Source organism: Macaca nemestrina, chromosome 12, assembly GCF_043159975.1.
Source record: "Macaca nemestrina isolate mMacNem1 chromosome 12, mMacNem.hap1, whole genome shotgun sequence".
NCBI classification, from domain to species: Eukaryota; Metazoa; Chordata; class Mammalia; order Primates; family Cercopithecidae; genus Macaca; species Macaca nemestrina.
Window position 1 is genome coordinate 95,670,258 of NC_092136.1, and position 21,527 is coordinate 95,691,784.

The following is a 21,527-nucleotide window of genomic DNA, read 5'->3' on the forward strand; positions in this document are numbered from 1 at the left end:
ATAATGGTCCCCCAATATGTCCACGCCCTAACCCGTGGAACCAGTGAATACACTACCTTATATGAAAATAGGGACTTTGTAGATGTGATAGGTTAAGGACTTGAGATGGAAAAACTACATTGTTCATGCAGGTGGAGCCAATAATGTTCTCATAAGGTTCTTATAAGAGGGAACAGAGGGAGACACTCTGAGAGAGAAGGTATGATGGCAACAGCAAAGAGAGATTTGAGATGCTACAATTTGGGCTTTGAAGATAAAGGTCAATGAGCTCACAGAATGCAAAGAATGCAGCTATAGAAGCTGGAAAAGACAAGAAAACAGATTTTCCCCTACAGCTTCCAGAAAGAACCAATCCTGCCAATACCTTGACTTTAGACCCGTAAACCTGATTTTGGACTTCTAGCCTCCAGAACCATAAAATAATTAATTTTTGTTGTATTAAGACACTAAGTTTGTGGGAATTTGTTACAGCAGCCATTGAAAACTAATGCAAAGCCTTTGACAAGTTTTTTATTGTGAAATATTGGATCTAGAAAAAAGTACAAAATGTCAACAGTCAGATGTGTACAAGTACAGTATTTCAATAGTCTATACATGTGAACAGCTTAACAGGTTCACTGCAGAATGCATATTTAGACCAATATAATCTAAAAAGGACTGCAATATTCACAGGCTATTAATACATAAATAACTTAAGCCAAAATGACTCTCACTGGTAAATGCTAATTAATAGTGGAAAACAGGCTAAAAGCACAATACACCACACCATAAGTATCTCCTTACAGGTCCACATTTAAAGAATATCAGTTTATTATGTCAAAACACTACAGAGATCCAGGACTGGGACTGAATAACTAGTTTATACAATTGCAAAAAATTTAAGTTATAAAAATAAGGTCATGGAATAAAGAAGGGTATTTAATTAGGATTAAATACTGTGAAGCCCATGAAAGGGTTTTAGCCTTGGAATTTACAAAGCTAAATTATTAGACTGTTAATGTTAGCTAACATTAAACTTCCAAACTTCATTTTAATGTTGGCTAACATTAATATTATTTTTAATTTTGATGTTAGCTAAGGGGAAGGACGAGGACAGCTTTCTTTTGTAGTTTCTCCAACAAGGTATAAGAATTATCACAAAGTAAAACCATAATGACCACTGTGGACTGACAAATGGCTATGAAATAAGAATATAAAACATTACAAATTTCAAAGAAAGGTAGTAACTATCTTATCAATTTAGCAAATCCTGCAAACGTTAAAATCCATGTTAAGGCATTATCTATCATGGTTGAGAGTACTAAATTTAAGAAAATTATTACATGAAGATCCCATAAAAATAAACTGGTTTAGTTTACAAGATTCTAACTGAATCTTTTTCTATCACTTGAAAATTACTCTATATTATGCTTTCAAAATGGACAAAGAATTATTTGGTATCACTTTATAATGAGCAACTATAAGAACAGTCTACTGAAACACGTCATGTTAAAAAAATTGTTTCAATCATACGTTCTTAAGAAAGCCAATCTTGATATGACATTCATAATCAATGCTTGTATAAAAACCTTTAAAACTGATAAATTCAGTAACAGTTTTACATGAAGCAAATTTATCTTTGCCCATAAATTATTAAGAGAAGCAACTCACTCTATACAGTGTATCTAGCAATACTTTAAAATCAAACTAAAACTCTGAACTGATAATAACTAGGAGATAAATTCCATTTCAGGCTGAAAACCGCTGGATCAGAATATAATTAGTCAATAACTTCACATAACCTATCCCACCCTACCTTAACCTTTTATAGACAATTTTAAAGACTTTGGGACAATTTACTTATAGTGCCTGAATCTTACAGTAGATTCCAATTTATTCAAAGATTATCACAGACTGGATTAAAAAGATTAATTTTCAGATTTGCTTTAAATTTGCAAATTAAGTATGGTGTACATAAATATTAACTTAGATAACCACACACAGGGAAAGCAGATATATGGATCGTTGTAGAAACATTACAATTTTAAAGAAATTTTATAAAAAAGCAAAACACATAACTCACAAAATATTAATATGAAGCCGTATGACAAAAAAAATAAAATTACTCTTTAAGAAGCAACTTAAAATTAACTCTTTGGGGAACTATTTTGACATAATTAAATGAATTCAAAGACCAACAGCTTCCCTTATCACACAGAAACAAATCACAAGATTTTCTAAAATCTATATGCATTATCAGTTAGTTCTTAATGTAATCTCAAACATTTTACTAGCAACTTTGATTTCCTTTTGAAATAGGCTTCTGTACATATGCATTTATATACAAACATTTATTAAACATGATTTTAAAACAAACTGTATGTACAAAAGATCAGCATTCCTATAAATAAAAACATTAGGTGGCAAAAGGCACTTGTAAGTAAAAATCTACAGTAGTTTTTACAAAACAGAAACACATTTTACCTTAGATACTGTACAATAAACAGTAATTCCTATACCAATAATGAAAATGCTAGGTTACTAATGTTAATGATGTAACTTTAAAAAACAAATTTACATATATCTAAAGTTCATTTAATAAAAGCACCATGATTTTCTCCTAAATTCATGTGATGCAAAGTAAAAACACAATTCCCAAAAAACCAGTGTTCACCATTTTTCGCGTTTAAAAGTTTTGTATTTCTAAATTGAAAACTGTTTGTCTGAAATTAGCATAGTGTAAAACAAAAAAACAAAACAAAAAAACCCTGCTGCTCTGACTTCTTAAACCATACCTACTCTATTATTGCATGTTGCGTTTTATAAAGAGCACTACTCATGCACTCCTTTACAACTGTTTAATACTATTGCTGGCAAAAAAGTTCCTGGATATCAAATAATTAAAAAGTTACTTCAAACCAGTTGAAGTTTTATTTCAATGTTTTACAACTTAAAAAATGCTGTATATCAATTACAAAAGTGAATAGGAAACACACCAATTCATTTGGTGTGCAAAAATATTTTTCTACTACACAGAATTTAAGGGCTTCACAAAATTTTTTCCCCCAAATTTACATTGTAAGAAGAAATGCTAAACAAATTACTTTCTCAAGGAGATGTTAGTATGCTTCCACTTTTGTCAAATTTTTTACCCTTTGATAATGCTGCGACCTGTTTGAGTAGTTCTCTGTTTTTGGCCTGTGGGAGACAAAAACATTCAAGATTAAAAATGTTTGAATTATTATTAAGTCATGATGAAGAATATTACTTATTTAATACTGTTTTCATTTATATAAATGTTTCACTAAAGCACTAACATTAAATGAAAGAGTTGATACATTTACAATCATCTCTTTAAGGATGAACATGCAGAAGGAAAATTCTAGATTGGTTCATCCCGCTTTGTAAATGTCATTATTAATATAATTGTTGTCCAAAGATGCACAATTGGTTACAAAAAAGGAAACGAAGTGAATCCACTTAAAAGGAGGTCTAAATTTTAAAAGGGAAAAGGTGTTGGCCCTTCATCTTAAAAACATGAAAACTATGAAAATAAGTTGTAATTTACAATTAATAAAATCAAACAATGAATCAAGATTTGGGAGGAATATTTCCTGGCAAGCTGTGTAAGATCTTTCTTCTATGTTTACTCTCTTGTAGAACAAGCATAAGAGGTCATTTTTGCAAAAAATACTCAGAATTTGTTACTTTGCCAAATGCACCCAATGATACTCAATTTTTTTTTAAAGCACCCATCAGAACCACTCATTCTTGTTACTTTAATTACTATACAGTCATCTGACATACAGTTCCACATCATTGTTTCCTATTTCATGAAAGCTTGAATTTTTGCAAAGATTCAAAATTTCATTTCATCATCTGACTTGAATTTCATTACTAAATGTCCATCCATCACTAGTTTAGTGAGGAGGAATGTGTAAGTACAGTCAATATTTTCACATTTTGACTGCCTCTGTCACCTTATTCAGTCTCTTAAATGTGGAAACTTAGATAAGTAAGGATCCCTATATATACAAATACATTAATGATCAAGCATTTTTGTAGTTTGAACCAAAATGGGGAAAGTGATGAAAACAGAGTACTCCCCTAAAATTAACACATTTTAAAAAGATATCCTCTGACTTAGGTTTCAACACCATTTTCCTTCACAGGTTTCAGGAATTTTTATTATCTAGACAAGACTTTTTTAACCTCAGTACTTCATATTTTATTCTAATTTTAGCTTTTTATGGCCAGATAACACTCTGCCTTCTCTGTATGCCATCTTAAAGTGGTTTCATGAAATAACCTTTTTCAAACTTTATTCTTCCATTTCCCCACCCTTCTCCAATCACTCTTGCTAATTAACAGCCATGACCTCCAAAATGCAAATATTCTCAGTACTATCTTATGTGTGCAAGTCAAATCATTTTTTATGTTCCGATGCATAATTAATAGGACTTTCCTATTCAGTGGTTATTAATAACTAAGGTGGTAATGAAAAACTTCAATTTCAAATTCAGTATCAATTTCAAATTTTGAGTCTGCAAATTTGACTCAAAAAGATCTCCACTAGATCTGTAAGTTATATTTATGTAAAAATGTTTATACTGATACAAAACAGCTAAAATTGTGAATCTCCAAGTTATCTCAATCAAGAAATAAAAAGTGTTTATAACTTTCATATTTTAAGTACAAAATAAAGTAATTTGAACATTAAGTCTTCAAAGCAATTTTTCCATTTAATGCTTTAGTAGCTAATTTCCAATTTGCTTTTAATATATTTATATCACTAATAAAGATATTTCTTAATAAATTACATAAGAAAAGAAGTCTTCAAGGTAAATTAACACAATTGTTAAGTACAAGTCCAAATTTATTCTAATTTGAATACCTTAAAAATGAATTTTATAATGCAATATTTCAATATATATACACTTAAATTTTTTTATCCTAAAATTACTTCATTTTGCAGCCAGCCAAAAAAAAAAAGAAAATCAATGAAATTCTTTACAGACTCTTAAGAAAGCTAAGTTTTAAAGTTTAGACATGTTGGTCTAAAGGAAAGAATATCAGAATTAAGAATTACACAGATCCTGCTTTAAATCCTGGCTTACTAACCAGCTACATAACCTGGAGCATATTTTCTCATTTGTAACACAGTAACTCCACCATCCAAACTCAAAATGAGTTAAAGGAACTTATCAAATATATAAAACACTTAGCCTAACACAGTTCCTGGTACACAGAAGGCACTCAGATGTTAGGTCCCTTTTCCTCTTAACGACTTACCTAATTAAGTGAATAAGAGTTTTTACTTGATATCTTAGTATTTTCAATATTTGGGGTATTTTGGGGTGACATTTTGAATAATATTTTCATGTGATGTTCCGTGTTTTGTCGTAGGTTTGGTAGTTAAAAGTATTTTACTAGCTATTAGAGCAAGATCCATCTTGTGTCACAGGATTCAATTCCTTATTACATAAAGATTAAAAAAAAATTACCTGTTTCCTCACCTCGGTAAAGAATCCTACTAGTACCATTGGTTGCCAAAGGAAGTGAGGTAAAAAGATGGTACTCAGCTATGACAGACTGTCTCTAGTTATAACACAAAAAAATCAGGGAAGTGGCCTGATAGGAAGGATGAAATAGAAAACCTGAGGAACCTGAAGTGTTGGGAACTAGTGTAGAACAGGGAAAAGTAAAGATAAACTGGAGTCAGAAGATGGAGATTTCTATGTCACTGTTTACTATGTGATCACAGTTTCCTCTGTAAAATGGGCATATCACATAACTCAGTTTTTGTAACAAGTAAGACAGCATATGTAAAATCATGTCAAAATTTAAATATTAGTTACTTTTACATTATATGAAACTTCAGTTACCAAGAGGAGGTAGGCTTAAGATATCAATTAGGCTAAGTCAAAGAAGACCCCATGTATTTGCAACTATGACTTTAAAAAAGAAAAACCAAAACACAAACTGCTCTTTTGAACAGTGGGGAGCACTAAGTTAAAACATATCTAAGAACCTCTTGCAGTTATTCTGTTAACTCATTCTGGATTTACTTCAGAGCTTTGGTTACATTACATTAAATCAAGGATCATCAGGTGGAAGATTTTGTTCCAGGTAACCATTCAGCATTTATAACTGAATAAGAAAAATAGGAATAACATAAAACTAAAAATAATACTTGCTGGTGGATAAAAACATTAATATATAAGAATCTGATATATGATATGGGCATTTCCATAAATCACCACTTAGTCAACAAATTATCTGAATGCCTACTATGTCCCAGGTTCTACATGAGGTTCCCTTTCAACAATCTTATAATAGTATGATAGGGATTAAAACCAGACAATGTGTACCTCGAATTTCAGCAAGTTCCTAAGCCCTACTAATTTAAGCTACTTGCAAAGAAGTATGAACAATACAAAACCAAAAGAAAGGAACAGCAAATATCTCTTGGTGTTACAATGTGAAAAAACAAAATGAAACAGGGCAGTAGTAACTCCTTCCTTCTGAAGCTGTACTCTCCCAAGTCTGAAATCTGTGTGCTGCCATCTTCTATTCTTTTAACATTTAAAATTTCTTACACCTTAAAAATTTTGTTACTAAAGATTAATTCTACAAATGTGACACTATATAAATCACAGAGAACATGTAATTAATTTAGTGTGGTCCAATTTCTAAATTTATGAAACCTAGATGAGAACAAGCTTAATATAGTTAGCATTCCATAGCCATGTTGGATGTTCACCATCTCTGCATGCCAGACATCAGATTGTTACTGTGGTGACTCCTGACTTCACCATTGAGTTGTTCTGTATACTTAAAATGCTACTTTGCAGCACTCTGAGGTTCAGGTGGATCACTACCTGTTAGCATTTAGCAGAACCCTATTTGGCACTTTGCAAACCACTGTACGCAGGTTAAGTAAACTCTCTTGCTTTGCATACATTTTTGCCACTCGAGGTCCTTAAGAATTGGTTTTATACACCCATCTACCTTCCCATTATCTGGAAGGAAATATTAATACGAAGAATGATTGCTACTGAAGACCTGCTTTTCACCTTAGTTTCATGAATCTGATTTTTAATTTTTTGCTCTAAGCCCAATAATCAATTGAACATACTCCAATGATACCCTCCTCCAAAAACTCCACTTGAAGTTTAGGCAAAAGTTTTCAAGATTAAAGTACTGAATCACACTTCAAGTAATTTCAAACAACAATTTCTAATGGGATCAAGATCAAAAATGATTATAAAGTCAAAATCAAAACTGAAATGCACCAACTATGCACAAAATAGGGCTACCAATAACAATCTAAGTCAACGAATGCTATTACTCAAGTGTAGCCCTCCTTGCCTAACATTTTACGTAAATGATGGTAGTTACCTGAAGTTGTTCCACAGTTTCTTTGTGAGCTTTCTCCATACTGTTCATTTTTGTTCTCAAATTTGACTCTTGGTACTGAAAGTCTGCTTTTAGTTCAGTTAACTGAGAGATTAAAAAGACATATATGTATATATTTGCACACATACAAACACACAATTTAAGTAACTTTCACAATAAACTCACATTTCATTACAAAAGTGGAAGATGTTAACTCCTGTTTCCTGAATTGTACAAGCTATCTAAAATTTGTTTTATGAAATGATGAAGTCTATCTGCTTTACAATAGTATAATTTTAATGTTAATACCTGACCATCAGTAAAACTTCTGAATTTTCTTTTTTTCCTAAACATGGCTTGACTGGAAATAGTTTGGCAACTGGTATGCCAACAAAAAAAGCTTAACAGCTAATAACTGGGAAAATGCCTCATTTAAAAATGTACTTCAATAATAGTAAAAACAAAAGAAACATTTAAACTAGCTTAAGGGTAAAATAATCTTTCAATGCTTAAAGAAAGAAATTTCACACTGGGTAATACAAAAAGGAATAGTCTTTTCAGCCAAAAGCTACACTGTTTTTATTTTTTAATTTATGTCCAGGATTATGTACACAATACCACCTAACACTTGAGGCAAAAATAGAGAACACAGCACAGAAATACAACACAGAATGAGAAAAGAAAGAAGGTTACTATAAAATATGGGCTAAATTAGACAAATACAAGAAAAAAATCAGTGCTTTGAGGAAGAAAGCTACATAATTTTTTCATAAATGACATACATAAAAGTATAATATCTCATGACTTCCAACTAAATAAGTTATTATGTAATTTCATATTAGAACCATGCAGAAGCAACTCCAGTTTACTTTTTAAGGTTTTTCTTTATGCCAGCTTTAAAGGTTTACACATTCTCCTTTGTAATTACCCAGTATCTAGTAGACTGAAAGACATACAACAGCAAAAATAGAGAAAATCATGGAGTCTTATATTCTTATTAAAAAAAAAAAAAAAACTCTTGCTTTTGTCCAATTCAAAGTATAACTAAGTTCTCTCTCTCTCTCAACTTTCTCTAATCACAAAAGATTTCCTGTTCTGAAATGCCAATTTACACCAGATCAGCTAAGACAATTACTCTATTCACCACACTGTGAGTTGCCTCCTGACTATGAACTTTTCTGGAAAGTAAGAATTATGTCTTATTCATCTTTGTATCGTCATGATCTAGTTCAGTGTCTGGCTCTAGAAGTCATTGAATAACGTTGTGAAATCAATTCAGGAAAATAACTTGGTCGTCTTAGATTAATAAGAAAAAGCTGCAAATGTATAGTTATTTTAGGTCTACAATTAGGATTTTCCTTACAACAATGCTGATTTCAATCCCCATTAGTGCTTTGGTTTTTTTAAAGAGGAACACTAACAAAAGCAGAAAACTTCAATTAACGGCACAATACAAAGTTAGTACCTCTTATGCTAGAGAGGAAAGAAAAATCTAACAGTCAATATTCTATAACTGATTACTACTTGGTTTTGAAATCATTGCTATTTTGCAGTAAACTCGGCATTTTATTCAACTTTTCTCAAGGCTAATGCAGATATACCTGGCTTGTCTCTAAAACTTTGTACACAGGACAAATTTCCATAAAGGCTCATTAATTTAAAAAATGCTGTCAATCAAAAAGAACTATAAGACAAAGACACCCGTAACTATTCTATTTTTATCTTATACGGCACTCCTAATTTTCATGTACTGAATTTGCTTAAAGTAAGGTACAAATGTATTAGAACAAATTAAGCCCACTAACCATCAAGGTGTGGGAAAATGTATCAAAAATTATTGAATGCCAGAAGTAAAAGCCAACTCAGCACAGACTCAAGCACAGACTCAGAGATGGACATAATTCATATATGTATTCGTAATAAGGTCTTATTCTTTTAAAAGAAATGATTTTAGTGTTCTACTGCATAATAAATTTGATACAGGTCAAACTACATTGTCTGGCACCATAAAACAAGTACAAAAGATGATCAAACAGTAATAGCCCCTATGGGCACTTATACATACCAGGAGCTATAATAAATAGTTTGCATTTTCATTAATCATCACAACCATCACTTGAGATAGTATTAATGCTCTCATTTAAATGAGAAAACTGAAGCCCAAAGAATTACACATTCTGCTTTAGGTCACACAGAAAATATTAGAACTGGGATTTGAATCTAAGCATGGCTAAATTACTTCAAAATTGTTTCCTGTTCCATGCCTGCCCACTATTATGCCAACCTAATTTCACAGCACAAGACCTTAAATCCTTCTATAATTCTGTTAATATCCCTCTTTTCACTAAATGAACATATTTTAATATTCTTCTTGATTTAACTGATAAAGTCCCAATAAGTACACTTACTTCCTACACAATGACCTTTTAGACATCTATTGCTGATTACTATTACAGGAAATTCCCATACCATTACTTTTCAGCAGTTATTTGATCTGGATTGATATATATTAATGGAATATCAAAGACTATTCAAACTACATTCTTAAAAAAGTTTTAAAAATATTCCATTTACATCTCATCTTTAAATTATTAGGTATTAGACCTATTTTTAAATTACATGCTTACTGAAAATTAAAGTTTAGAAATTACTATCCTAATTAAGCTCAGTTAATTCTTAGAACTAAAATTCTGAAAGACCACTTTTACCTATCTTCATTAGACGGCTTCAGCGGCGGGGGGGTTGTAATTTGTCTTATAAAAATCATGCACAACAAACCAACAAACATTACCAAATTATTAAAGAAAGTCTAATAAAATTTGTGATTATCAAGCAACAGTCAACACATAATTCTTACCAGGCTTCAATGAACCATGATCTTACCTTTTTATCTTTTTCTAAAATGGTCTGGTCTCTCTGCTGTAAGAGACGCTTAAGTGACATCACTTCTTCTTTCAGTTGACTTATAAGGACAAAATTGTCTGTTCCCCCACTATCTGCTGACTGATTTATAGAGCTACTAAAAAGAAAAAAGTAAAACACAGTTAAATGAAGTAGAAGGAAAATTAGCAGGTGTTCAAATTGCATAAATTAGACAATTCCACAAACATCCTTAAGGCTAATGCAAAAAAATATGTACCTGACAGAAATGGATGCAACTGGCAAATTACCTTACTAATGGCACACATTACATACACCTGCAGAAATATAATTCAGTATTAGCTTTTAGGGGGTCAATACTTCTAGTGTAAAGCAATAGGCAGCCAATTTGTACAGTAACATCAGCAAACTTTTGGCTAATGAACTAAAACAAAGTAACGCTCATAATATTTTTAATCTAAAAACATTTTCTAGGCAGGTCAATTTAAAATATCACAATTAGATTTGTGTTTCACTGAAGAATAAAGATAAAAATAATGTTCTCCAAATTTGTTTCTTCAAAACCCAAATTTATTTCCCAAATAGAACAACATAGTTCAGTGCCACTTTCTTATTGCCAAAATTAAGCTAAAAATTTTAAACTAATTTATGTTTATTCTTCTAGGTGACTCAAGTCAATGTAGAAAATACATGTTTCTATTTTTTTTTAATCTAGTAATAACTGGCATTCAATCATAACTATTCAACTAAGTTGAATTTTCACAACACTAAAAGAATTCATTTTTACCTATCTCCATTAGATGGCTTAGATTCCAATTTGGGCTTTTTCTTTGGAGTTTCATTCTGAATTGCTGCAGAGGATTTATGGCTGAAACCAAACATTAATAAGAATAGTTAGAGTAAAAAGGACAGAGAAACCAAATGATAAGTTATTCATCTTCCCCTAAAATATTACTGAAAATATTGATTTTGGTAAGTCTTAAGTAACAAAGTTGAAGGGATATCACATTTATAAACATACATTTCAAAATACTTCAGAAAATACAGCAATGTATTTACCTCTGTTTCCACAGTCCCTGCTCTTGTTCTGGACTTAGATTGCTGATTCTGAAAAATACACAAATGACATCTAATAATGACATTTATTTAGTACATCTAAATTTAACATTCATTCTTGATGGATACACATTTTATGTTTATAATATTTTGTTCAGAGAAAGGGGTATTTAAGTTTTCAGACTAAGCTAATATATATTGAATAAATCACATTCTGATGAGACAAATTTTAATCAAATGACTACTAACCATCTTAAGTTCTTCAAGAATTCTTTTTAATCAGGATCTCCACAGTTCAATTTAATATCATACAAAGGGTGGGTTACACAAGCATGGAAACTACCACAACAAGATTCTAAGATTATAAAGTTTAGGTATCACTGTACTTTGCCCGTCCTTACTATTTCAGACACAAAATTTGTATCTTTAAAGTTAAGGCTTTCCTAATAATCCAAAGTAAAGATTCTTCTTTTGGAGTAACTCAAGTTGCTCAGAATAGTGTATCAATTTAAAAGGGGAAATATATTGATTTCTTTGGTTCTTTCCCAGTTTTTTTAAGAATCCTCTCCAAAGTCCGTAGATCTCTCTTTACTTAGTAATCTGGAGAAGTTAACGCTGAAACTATTGAGAAATTTCATAGTAACAAATGATTTTACTTTTACTCATAATACTGTAATACTCCTTTTCTATTTTGTCATAATACTAATAATCACTTTATAATTCACCATAAATCCTACACTTTTTTCCTCCTAAACTTGCATATCAGTCAATGCTTCACTAACCCCTAGCTTATTCACTCAGCATGTAGAGAGCATCTTCTATGAACCACATGCCGTGTTTTTATACAATGTAGAAGATGTTAGAAGATCTGAGCTGTGACCTTATGCAAATTACTTAAAATCCCCAGCCTTGGTTCCCTCATATGTAATACATACCTTATACTGATATGAGCATTAAATGAGTTATATACGTAAAAGCACTTAGTACAGTGCTAGCATATACAAAATAGACATATACATATATATATACATGTTCACCTGTGTGTGTATATATATATACACATATATATACACACATGTTCACCTGTGTCTAAAATTTACTATTGGTTCAGCTGTAGAAGTTTTTTAAGCAAAAGAAAAAAACAGACCTAAAGACTCAGCTGTAAACAAGTACCAAGTCGGGAAAAAAATATTAATAGCAACAATTCCATCAACTGAGTTATTCTTACTTGTGAATGAATGGAAATCCTACTGAGGAAGGCACTTGTCTTTTTTTTCCCCTCACAAATTTCATTATAAGCACAACAAGCCATACATGAACTAACAGCACTAACCATATCTCAAAGTTAATAATAATCACATTAATATGACTGACAGAAACACTCGGAATTCCCATCTTAGCTTTCTGAAGGTTGTCCATTCCTAGATTCAGACCCACCTTAGTGCCACCTTAGAATCACATCCCCTACCCCTGCCGATCACCATCTATCACAATATGAATGCTCCTTATTTTCATTCTGATCTACTGAACTTAAGATAGGACCCTACAAACTAACTGTTCATCAAATGGTCAACAATCATCAAATAGAAAAGTGTTTGTATTTCGTAAGTAACAAAAAGTAAAAAATTGAAGACTTTCATTTTCAATACCGTTCTCTTTCCCTTTCTTTTTGAAATCTGTCATTCTTTCAAAAAATTAAGTTGCTGTCACATACTTCAATCTTCACAAACATAATCTGATTGTGTCCTTTTATATAATGCTAAGACAAATTTATCTGTAAATAGGAAAAGGAGACATTTTGGGAGTCTCAGGAGTAGGTCTGACGTATGCTATTATGGTATATAGTCATTTTGTCATATTTTTTCTTAAAGAAAGAAGCAAAAACAATGTAGACTTATATTCCTTTGCTTCTTGAGATACTCTGACGTAAAGATCACAAGATTTCTTCAAAACAGCCAGAAGAGAAGGCACGGCATTTTATTCTACCACTACATTTAGACAGCACTACAACAACATGGTAGAATTAAACATCACTAACCTCAACATAACCTCATAATCTAATAGGTGATTGAATACAGTTTAGAACAAATCTTACTATTTAGCTAGAACTACATTACATCCCTAAAATACTGCATGTGTTCCAAAATGAGGTGGGCATCAGTTTTTTGTAAATTCTGTTTTAAATAACTATCTGAAACTTTAAAGACTCAGAAAAATTTAGGAACAAACAATAAATTCTTCTGAAAATGGGCATGCCATATGTCCCTGTTTTTTCTATTTTAATTTGTGCTTATCAGTTTAATTTTTATGTTCTTGATTTTTCCATGAAGACTAAAACTGCATTTTAAAAAACCTTTATACCACACACATCAAGGGTTAAGGTACTACTACTACATAACTCCCCGCACAGGTCACTTTAAAAATCAAGTACAGTTGTCCCTTGAACATCCCAGGTTTGAACTGTATGGGACCACCTATATGGGAATTTTTTTTTTCCAACCAAATACAGATCAAAAATATAGTATTTGGAGGATGTGAAACCTGCATACATAGAAGACCAACTTTTCCTATAGGCAGACTCCACAGGGCCAACTGCAGAACTGGAGTATATGCAAATCTTGGTCTATGAGGGGGTTCCAGAACCAATCCCTCAAACATATTGAGGGAAAACTACAGTTGTCTGTATTTAAGTAGAGTTCCTAAATATATGTTTGAAAAAACACAAAGTATCACTAGTTAAAAACATTTCTCATATTTTGGGGACCACAAAGATTAGAAATGCTTCTATCATAGTAACAAACTATAGTATTAAAATATGTTCTCCGAACCCAGTCATTGGTTTGTTTTGGTTTGTTTTTACTAAAACAAATTGACTAAGATAAATTATAATTTTTCAAATAAAACCTTAATTATTTAAACAAAAAAAGAATACTGAGGCTTTTGATAAATTATTTAAAACTGATGTACTTGTATTTTGACTTTATATGGTTATAGTTTTATATATTAATTTCCTAAATGTCTTATCTCTATTAAGGTAAACAGCTAAACATATTCCATGTAGGTAACATTATACACTGAATAAAATGGAGACACAGCCTTAGACACTCAAGATGCTTACTGTGTAAAATGGAAACTAGACTAGCACATAGTGAACATTTGCAAGAAGTAAACACCAATAAATGGCATTAAAATGCCAGGATGAGTTTTTAAAATATGATTTCGAAGTACTTACTTGTGATGGCTACTGCTGTGACGATGGTGATGGTGATGATGGTGGTGATGATGTTTTGGATGATGCTGGTCTTTCTCAGTTAGAGATGAAGATGATGAATTTGAATGTGAAGATCCCAGGCTCTTCCTCTGTTCTTTCGTCTTCTGTAAAACTCTTTTGTACGATAAAGTACAGAGCCAGCATAATAACTTTCCATCAACCTTTTAAGAAAACACGTGGTAAATTAAATGTACCCATATAAACTGGCTGTAAATGAAACCAGGTAAGATAAACCACCCAACTTCCACCTATATTTCACATGCAATATGTGCAAATGCATGTATGCACATATTCACGGACTTTTTGCAAAATAGAAATAAAATTGGACTTTTCTGAAACTTGGGAAAATACTTATAAAACTGATGAGGATGACATACGGATTTCCATTAGTTTTGAGGCATTTTTAATTTGAAGAAAAAGTTACATTTTTTCTTATTCCAGAAGAATAAGCATAAATTGATATACTTCCAAGACATATAGGCTGAATTCTTAAATCACTGTGTAATTACTAATAAAGTATTTTTCACTACAGTAAGTATTGTAAATTTACAGAAAAACAGAAGCACCTAAATGACATACACAGTTGCCTCTCATTATTCTTGCATTTCCTATTCATGTATTTGCCTACTTAGTAAATGTATCTGTAACCCAAAAATCAAGACTTGCAGCACTTTTGTGGCCACTGCACACATACACAGAGTGGTCAAAAATCTGTGCCACCCAATAGCATACATTCATAGCTGAGGTGGAACAAGGTGACGCTCTGCCTTATTTCACCTCTCAGACAAGTATCCTTTTCAGTCTATTTAGTGCTATGTTTTTCGAGTTTTTGCCGTCCCAAAGAGTAATGCCAAAGTGCTGTATAGTGTTCCTAGGCTCAAGAAAGTTGTAATGTGAAATAGCAAAGACATAGAATCAACCTAAATGCCCATCGTTAGTAGACTGGATAAAGAAAACGTGGTACGTATACACCATGGAATACTATGCAGCTATGGAAAAGAACAAGATCATGCCCTTTCCAGAAATATGGATAGAGCTGGAAGTCATTAACCTTAGCAAACTGACAAAAGAACAGAAAACCAAATCCTGCATGTTCTTACTTACAAGTAGGAGCTAAATGATGAAAACACGTGGACGCGCAGAGGGGAACAACACACATTACGGCCTATCAGATGGTGGAGGGTAGAAGAGGGAAAGGATCAGGAAAAATAACTAATGGATATTAGGCTTAATACCTGGATGATAAAATAATCTGTACAACAAACCTCCATGACACAAGTTTACCTATATAATAAAAGTGCACATGTACCAGCAAACTTAAAAATAGAAAAAGAAAGCTACGAAGGCTGTGATGTGTCTTACAGAGAAAATACATGTGTTACATAAGTTATATTCAGGCACTCTTAGCGCTATTGGCCATGAATGCAATTAATCGACTGTGTGTGTACATATATATAAAACATATACGCAATATATGTGATATATATCTTACATATGTGCTATATATCATATATTACATAAACATATATATCATACACATTATAAATATGTATATAATATATCTATTTTTTGAGACGGAGTCTCGCTCTGTCACCCAGACTGGAGTGCAGCGGCATGATCTCGGCTCAATGCAAGCTCTGCCTCCCGAGTTCACGCCATTCTCTGCCTCAGCCTCCTGAGTAGCTGGGACTATAGGCGCCTGCCACCACGCCTGGCTAATTTTTTGTATTTTTAGTAGAAACGGGGTTTCACCGTGTTAGCCAATATGGTCTCAATCTCCTAACCTCGTGATCCACCCACCTCGGCCTCCCAAAGTGCTGGGATTACAGGCATGAGCCACCATGCCCAGCCAATCAACAGTATATATTAAATGACATATCTTCAAAACAGGAACACAAACAAAATAAGGTTATGTATTGGATCAACTGACCAACATGTTATTACTGGAGACATGAACTTAATCCTATATTTCTCCTGGGCAATGCTTCAATACAGTACTCCCCCAATCTACAGTTTCAGTTACCCATGGTCAACCTTAGTCTAAAAATATTACATATGATACAGTATTCTAAGGGATAAAGACCACATTTATGTAACTGTAACTAGAGTATGCTAATACAATTGTTCTATTTTATTATTTTTATTAATCTCGTTATACCTAATTAAAAAACTAGACTTTATTGTAGGCATGTACGTACAGAAGAAAACATAGTAAGGTTCTTTACTATCCCCAGTTTCAGGCATCCACTGGTCTTAGAAGGTATCTCCCATGGATAAGGTGAGTACTACTGTATTCATTGTGGGAACTTTAAAGACCTACCACAAATAATTAGGATCAATCGTACCTGTGTCAAAGAAAAGAGGAGACTTTCCGAAAGTACTGACTAACCCTCTAAAAATAGTATCAAGTTTTTATCTTCTCTTTGTTCACATGTATTCCATTCACAGTATTTCATGATGTATATGTACCAGTCATGCTGGTGGGACATGTCTTACAACGCAGTACATACATTGCTGTGGGGAGACCTGAAGAAGCCCCTCAAAGCGGTAGTCATTCTCTAAATCAACTAAAATTGATAGGCAACAGGAGGCCTGTGTGAATGCTGATCGGCAAAGGAATTATCACATGAACACATACACTTATTACATTAAGTCACTGCAGGTAGACAAAAACAAACAACAGTTTCAAATATGAGCCTGTATCAAAAGGCACAAGAGTAACTGAATTTCATGTGCCAATGTGCCATTAGGTATCTTTTTCACACAAGCAATGTCAAGTAACCAGCAAAAGGGTAAAGTGAGTTATTTAATAAAAATTAGTTACATCTCCTGAACCAAATGTGGGATAGCCAACTAGTACAGAATAGCCATCATAAAATATTTTTTAAAGTATAGTACATGAATCTATGTATCATGCAAACAAGGAGAAAACTCACTATTCTGCACTTTCATCTAACTACTTGCTTTCATGGACCTAAAAAATAAATCCTGTCTCGGCAGTGTATTAATCATAATTTCTAACTTGTTTGGCATTTAATTTCCAGAAGATGTCACAACATAAACAAAGCATACCTTTCTTCTTCCTTCCTCCTTCCGATCAAAAGCACATTGTTGTTTGCACTGTTCACAGGTCTGAGGTGGTCCATACTTTTTTTCTGAATTTGTGCAACGCTGACACTTGGTACCAATAAATGCTGCAATTATGTTACAGTACTGACAAGGCTTGGGCTGAAAAACATACATATTTTGAGACTTTTAAAAACATTAAATATTTGCTGCATAGCACATATCCAGTATTCTAGACATATTTCTGGAATTAAGAAAACTCAGGTAAAAAATTTGTTTTGTGTCAAGTTTGTTACCCTGTCATACGCAATAACTTTTACGGTGTTTCTATGCATTCAACTAATATTTATTTCTAGTCATGAAACTATTACTCTAAGATCATGAGAAATAGATTTGTGATTTGCATAGTGTTAGATAACACAAAAACTACACACAAAAAGGTTACCAAGAATGAAAATAAAGGTACACATGTATAGAAGTCTCATGAATCAAGAATTTGAGGAAATGTACTTCTACTAATTTAATATCCTAGTTAGCTTAGTGACCATATCATTTATTTTAAAAATGTTAACTTTTCATCACATATAGGTACAAATCATGTAAGGAATATATACTGTGAGTTTTCAACTTTAAAAAAATAGGGACAAGCATATTCAACATAAACTATAAAAACACACCTTGATTTTCTTTGATATTCAAAAGATGATTCAGGACAGTTTAAAGCATTAAAGTTAGCATTTTTAACCAATAATAAATAATATTGGTATAATATACCTATAATGACTGTAGTATACATATAAGACAATTTGTACTAGGATTGGGTCATGATTTCTGTGAAAAAATGTATGAATTGTGCTGTTTTATAAAAATAGTTCTGAAGAGGTCGTTCTGAAGTGGGCTAAAGTCTGATCACGCAAACTTCATGGATAAGCTCTCCATAACCAAGAATTTGCTATATTTGAATCTTTAAAGAATAGCTTCACAAATTTCACACTGATATTCAATACATGTAAAACAGGCATATAATTTGACTGTTTTTAAATGTTGTCACCTTTCCATCAAAATATCTATGGAAGATTTCTTTCATAAAATATGGTATGTTGAAATACATAAGAGCACAGCAGTACATCTTTTTTATTTTTTGAGACTGGGTCTTGCTCTGTTGCCCACGCTGGAATGCAGTGGCAGGATCTCGGCTCATTGCAAACCCCGCCTCTCGAGTTCACGCCATTCTCCTGCCTCAACCTCTGGAGTAGCTGGGACTACAGGCGCCCACGACCATGCCTGGCTAATTTTTTTTTTTTTTTTCAGTAGAGACGGGGTTTCACTGTGTTAGCCAGGATGGTCTCGATCTCCTGACCTCGTGATCCGCCTGCCTTGGCCTCCCAAAGTGATAGATTACAGGCGTGAGCCACTGTGCCCGGCCAGCAGTATGTACTTTTTAAAAGGTCCAGCTTTGTGAAAAATATTAACTGGTAACAATGACATGAAAACATGACATACTTACCGTCCCAAATTGCTTCACATTTTGAGCACACTTCTTACAAATTGTGTTAGTTTTGCTGAAAAAGAAATTGTATATAGATCATGTTTATGTAGCTTTCTAAAGCAATTAGCACAATGTCAAAATAAAATGAGTCAAAGATTTGTAGTACTTAAAACTTACTCTAATATGGACCACGGATTTTTCTCAAAAACACAAGGATCTTTTCAGAGTTGGTTTTACCCAAATTAACTTAAGACAAACATTTTTATACATTTTTATTGTGTATTTCTTTTTGTACACAAAACATCATAATGTTTCCTATACAGCTCCAAAATCTTCACACTTGCCACTATTAATGCACAGCATTACAATACCAGTGCCTACCTAACCTTCCACTTGGCTATTGTCCAACATTATAACGCCCACACCTATTTAAGAAGAAATTATTTGTTCTTTTCTGAGGCTACTTTCTGTATATACTCTCAGAGCGGAAATAACTGTTAAAAATGTTACATACTACTCCTCTTCCATGTAACAAATTACTACATTTCACCCTTGGACGGCAGTTGGTAACACTACAGACTTTTCCTCAGGTCCATTAAGGCTTTACCTTCTTTTTTTAGCATAACAGTAACTGTTTACATTTGCATTTTCATTAGCAAGGCTGTACATTTTCCACGTAGTAATTTATTCTGTCTCATATAAAGTGTAACGGTAAATTAACCCCTGGTTTTTTTGGCAACATTCTCTCCCACCATGTATAAAAGGTTTACAACTTAAAATTTCTGGGGCTAAACCATTTTTTAAAAATACTTTCACAAAAATATGGGATTACAACCCCCAAATATTCCATACAGACAACCCTTGTCTTTAACAGTCAAAAACTGTTCAGTATACAAACCTCTCTTGTTGAAATTCTGATCTGCAGTAAGTACATTTTACAATAGGATGTGCAATCCGACATTCCTGTAATAAGACAATACATTAGTCGGTATCTATCTGAAAGTCCCAAATGTCACTTTTCTGGTAGAAAATTGTTTACCCAAACTAGTGAAATGTCTAAAATATTGATAAAACCTGGCCCCAACGTGAGGAACTGGATGCTTTATCATATAAGTGGCCAATCACAATATAATTCCTCAGGGAAGGCATAGGTGTCTTTGTCTTTAGTAGACGTGGGGTATATTACAGACAAATTAAGAAAGCTGTCAGGGCCGATTTCAAGGATTGGTTAAATGTGAAACTACTTATTATTTTGCACCGTTGCTCACAGACAGCATCCTGGCTTTAATGGGATGGGAGGAGCTCCAAATCAGAGCATTCTGTTCCCAAACCAGTCGCTTCGCTTTCCTGGACAGGGAAGAAGGATGCCATCAGCTTTGCGGCTTCGGGTTCCTAGCAAGAAAGTGCAAAAATCGTCCCCTGCCTCCTGGTGGAAGAAGAGGACAGACCAGGCAGAAAACCGAGATGAAAACATCTCCATCCCTGGGTCTCTGCGGTATAGACAGGTGGCTGCCTCACTCAACCCCACCTCTGAGACCCCTCAGACGCTGACGGGGTTCGGCACCCGCCCGGGCCGCCTGGAAGAGGGCACGATTCTGCCTCCCTCTCAGGGGCCGTTCCCAGCTGATGTTCAAGCCCCCAGAAAAAGGGGTCCCCGAGTGGGGAGGCGGGGACACCAGACTCCCAAACCCCCGAGGCGCCGGCAAAGAGAGAGGGGCTGCAGTGCAGCGGCTACCCGGCCCCCTCCGGCTACGACCGAGGACATCCATCCCGCCCTCCTCCCGGAGGCCACGGACCTTGCAGAGCTGCTGGCCCTGGGAGAGCTCCTCGAAGGGATAGCGTTGGGTACACTTGGTGCAGGCGTACAGGGCCGAGGCCGCCATCCTGCTCCTCAGTCTCCTCCTCCGCCGCCGCCCGCTCCGAGGCGGGGCCCTACGGAGAACTCGAGACCCGCCGCCGCCGCCCCGGCCGCGGGCTCCTCCTCCTCCCCCTCCCCCTGCCTCGCGCCCACCAGGTCCTCGCCGCCAGAGCCCAGGGCCCCGCGGACGACGCCACCGTCTCCCTCCGCCTCCACTTCCGCCCCAGCCCACCCAGTGACGCCGTGCCAGCCGCACCCGCTTAGGCCCCGATAGCGGCGGAGGGAGACGAAGCGGGTAGGGGTTGCTGTTTAGCTGCGCGACCGCGGATCCGCTTCCTTCTCGGCCTCCCTTCCCCATCCCTGATTGGCTGCGGAGGCCACGCGTCACTCGGTGGCTCCTCCCAACTTCCAACTTCCGCGACGCCTGGAGCGCCCACAAAGGGAGGATGTCGCCGGCCAATGAGAGCCCGGAGCTCTCAGCGCGCGAAATCCGCTTTGAACCTGCCCCGCCCAAAGGTCTGCGGTCGCGG

The 21,527-nt window shown here is 34.4% G+C and overlaps 1 protein-coding gene across 2 annotated transcripts; it reads right to left on the reverse strand.

Moving 5' to 3' along the window:
- Nucleotides 1–494: 494 nt before the first annotated feature.
- Nucleotides 495–21,495, reverse strand: LOC105484313 (family with sequence similarity 76 member B). Of its 2 annotated transcripts, none has more exons than XM_011745817.3 (10): nucleotides 20,936–21,495; nucleotides 20,038–20,102; nucleotides 19,158–19,212; nucleotides 17,657–17,812; nucleotides 14,546–14,745; nucleotides 11,317–11,364; nucleotides 11,045–11,125; nucleotides 10,261–10,393; nucleotides 7,381–7,482; nucleotides 495–3,177 (listed from the first exon to the last, which is right to left on the reverse strand). In XM_011745817.3, the coding sequence occupies exons 1-10, from the start codon at nucleotides 21,353–21,355 to the stop codon at nucleotides 3,088–3,090; spliced, it is 1,350 nt and encodes a 449-aa protein (XP_011744119.1). In that variant the 5' UTR covers nucleotides 21,356–21,495; the 3' UTR covers nucleotides 495–3,087. The 2 variants fall into 2 exon arrangements, with proteins under 2 accessions (XP_011744119.1, XP_011744118.1); XM_011745816.3 differs by having other exon boundaries at nucleotides 10,261–10,396.
- Nucleotides 21,496–21,527: the final 32 nt, after the last annotated feature.